This window comes from Elephantulus edwardii, unplaced genomic scaffold (genome assembly GCF_000299155.1).
Source record: "Elephantulus edwardii isolate Elephantulus edwardi_28Jun2011 unplaced genomic scaffold, EleEdw1.0 scaffold00273, whole genome shotgun sequence".
Lineage (NCBI taxonomy): Eukaryota > Metazoa > Chordata > Mammalia > Macroscelidea > Macroscelididae > Elephantulus > Elephantulus edwardii.
In genome coordinates, this window is record NW_006400023.1 from 2,432,574 (window position 1) to 2,435,275 (window position 2,702).

Genomic DNA, 2,702 nt, shown 5'->3' on the forward strand with positions numbered 1-2,702 from the left:
CAGTCTCTGAAGGGAATGCAGAGGGATAGGTTCAAAAAGGCACAGAGGTTACATACGGTTGCTAACTCTTATGTTAAGTGATTTTTGCTAGGTGATCATTTCCTTATGCTTTCACTGCCATGTATTTTCTTCATATATATAATTCTTTGATATGTAACAACATAACACAAATATTAATTACCTCTTTTCAGAGTGACTTGGAGAAGTAAATTTTGCAGCCTATTGCATAACATACATGAGACATTCAAATCTGATGCTGCAGGAAGATGCACCACCTCAGGTCTCCTTGTGAGTCAGGACTAAAGGATTCCTGCCCCTTGATGCTCTGCCACCAGACCAACCAGCCTAGGAGCTTCAGTTCCTGAAATGTGCTGCCCTGTCACCAGAACACACTGTTCCTACTGTCTGGAAACATGCCCATCTCTTCCTTATCTGCTGATGAACTTTTTGATCCTTTCAAGAGCTCCACTGTTACCTCCAGGCACCAGGCCAGAATTTGGTTCTTCCTTTTCAAGTCCCCATGCTTTCTTCACACTTCTCTTTTAGCACTGACCAGACATGCTGGCTTCTTCTCTAGACCCTGGGTTCCCCCAGGCTAGTACTGGTTTTGGTTTTTGGGTGGTGTTTGTGTGTGTGCGTGTGTACCATCAAATCGGATCTGACTGGTACAGAAGGAGATTGCCCCTCCTTCTCCAGCAGAGCATCTGGTGGATTTGAACCGTATACCTCTGGGATTGCAGTGCAACTTCTTGCCACTTGGCCACCAGAGCTCCCTCAGTACTGTTTTCGATTCATCTGTAGCCCCCAGTGCCTAAAGCAAAGAGCTCTCAGCAAAGCTTAACAACAGAGTTGAATACTTTGAGGGCAGGTGAGGAGAGACCATCATTGATGGGGATGAGAGGAAATGGAAACAGTCAAGATTCAGCCCAGTCAATTCATCAAGTTAATGCACCTGTGTCACTTCCTGCTGTCACTCAAAACCATCACTAGTGGAAGCAAAAAGAAAAAAAAAGTTGCCAAATTTTATTTAGGTTGTAATAGTTACAGACAGTGTTATCAGCCCTGCCCTACTCCATCCTATACATCCCCGTGAGCTTCGGGAGAAGCTCCCTCCAGTCTCATTTCTTGTCCTCTTCCTTCTTGTCCTTTTTGCCTTCCTTGGATGCCTGGGAGGCCAGGGAACCCATGGCATTTCGAATGGCCTCATTGTGGGGAGCCATCCACACCAGGAAGGTTCTCCAAGACACTCTGAAGGAACTCGAGGTCTTGCATCACATCATAATCATCTTCCTCCTGAAAAAAGAGCAGTCAGTGTTAGCTTCAGGCAGGGGGCTGGGTGGATGGGGGAGCAGTGTGAGACATAAGTATGCTGCTGCCTGAGCCCCCCTCTTCAACTAAGGAGGATTTAGAGGGACACCTCTGGGCCAAGGTGGGAAAGAAGATTTAGAAGCATACTCAGCATTGACACATGGTGGTATGTGTTGTCGAGTCGCTTGCCACTAACAGCAACCTTATGTCCAACAGCTCTGAACCCTGCTCTATCCTGAGCCAACCTTATCATCTCTGACGCACCTATCCCGCATTACCCCAGTCACTGAATCAATCCATCTCGTCCAGGGTCTTTCTCTCCTGCGCTGACCTTCCATCCTCCCAAGCATGATGTCTCTCTCCAAGGACTGGTCCCTCCTTGCAACATGCCCAAAGTATGTCTGATGAAGCTTCAGAATCCTTCCTTCCAAGAAGCAGACTGGTTTTACCCTCTCCAGGATGAATCTGTTTTCCTAGCACTTCATGGTATATTCAATCCTCTTCTCCAGCACCAGAGCTCAAAGGCATCAATTTGCCTTAGTTATTGTCCAGCTCTCTGATGCATAGCAAATAATTGTGAAGACCATGGCCTGATTCAGGTAGGTGCACCTTAGTCTCCATACTGATATCACTGCTCTTCAGTACTTGGAGAGGTCCCTGACAGCAGACTTTCCCAATGTAATTAGTTTTTTGATCTCCTGGCGGCTGGTACCAACAGTGTTGACTGTATGTATCCAAATATTTCTTATTAATCAAATTAGGGTTAGGCCTAAGAATGCTGCTTCTTTAACTTAAATAAACAGAGGCTGTCTGGGTCAGGCTTCCTGAGATCAGACACTTACTCTTCCTTTTTCTTTTCCTCAGACCCCTTCTCATTTTCCTAGAAGCTGCTATCCTAGAGATTTGTCAGAATGCTCTGCCAGCAAAGAAGGAAGATTAGAGAATCCCAGGACACTTCTCCAACTCTGAACTCAAACATTTTGCTGTTGTAGCAAGGTTTACACCTAAAATATGTATCTACATGTTTACTTCTGTTCCTCAAAGACATCACCTAGGAAATTTAGGGCAGAAGCTTGAATAAAGGGGATGTGAAGCCTGATTTGTGGGCGTGTGGGATTGTCTACTGTCTTTGTTGGTCCTTACCTTGGCTGGCTCAGATGTATCCATGGCTGAGCTGGCATCAATGTCACCTGATTCTGCCTGGCCAAATTCTGAGGGGGGAAAAATCAGTTTTTTCAGTTTCACTTAAGTTTTCACCCAGTCTGTCTGCCTAAGACCCATCCCCAGGCCCTGGCTCACCTGCTCCCTGGAGGGACATCTGCATGGCATATGCAATCTGCTCTTCCTCAGTCATACTGCTTAGGTCTGGGAGTCCAGCACGACCAAACTCTTGC

The 2,702-nt window shown here is 46.2% G+C and overlaps 1 protein-coding gene across 1 annotated transcript in view; it reads right to left on the reverse strand.

The window, feature by feature from the left end:
- Positions 1-1,067: 1,067 nt before the first annotated feature.
- Positions 1,068-2,702, reverse strand: part of PSMD4 (proteasome (prosome, macropain) 26S subunit, non-ATPase, 4) — an 11,110-nt gene continuing 9,475 nt past the window's right edge. The window contains 4 exon segments of the mRNA XM_006903797.1: positions 1,068-1,214; positions 1,216-1,293; positions 2,452-2,519; positions 2,608-2,695. Of these exon segments, the coding sequence (XP_006903859.1) occupies positions 1,068-1,214; positions 1,216-1,293; positions 2,452-2,519; positions 2,608-2,695 (381 nt within the window).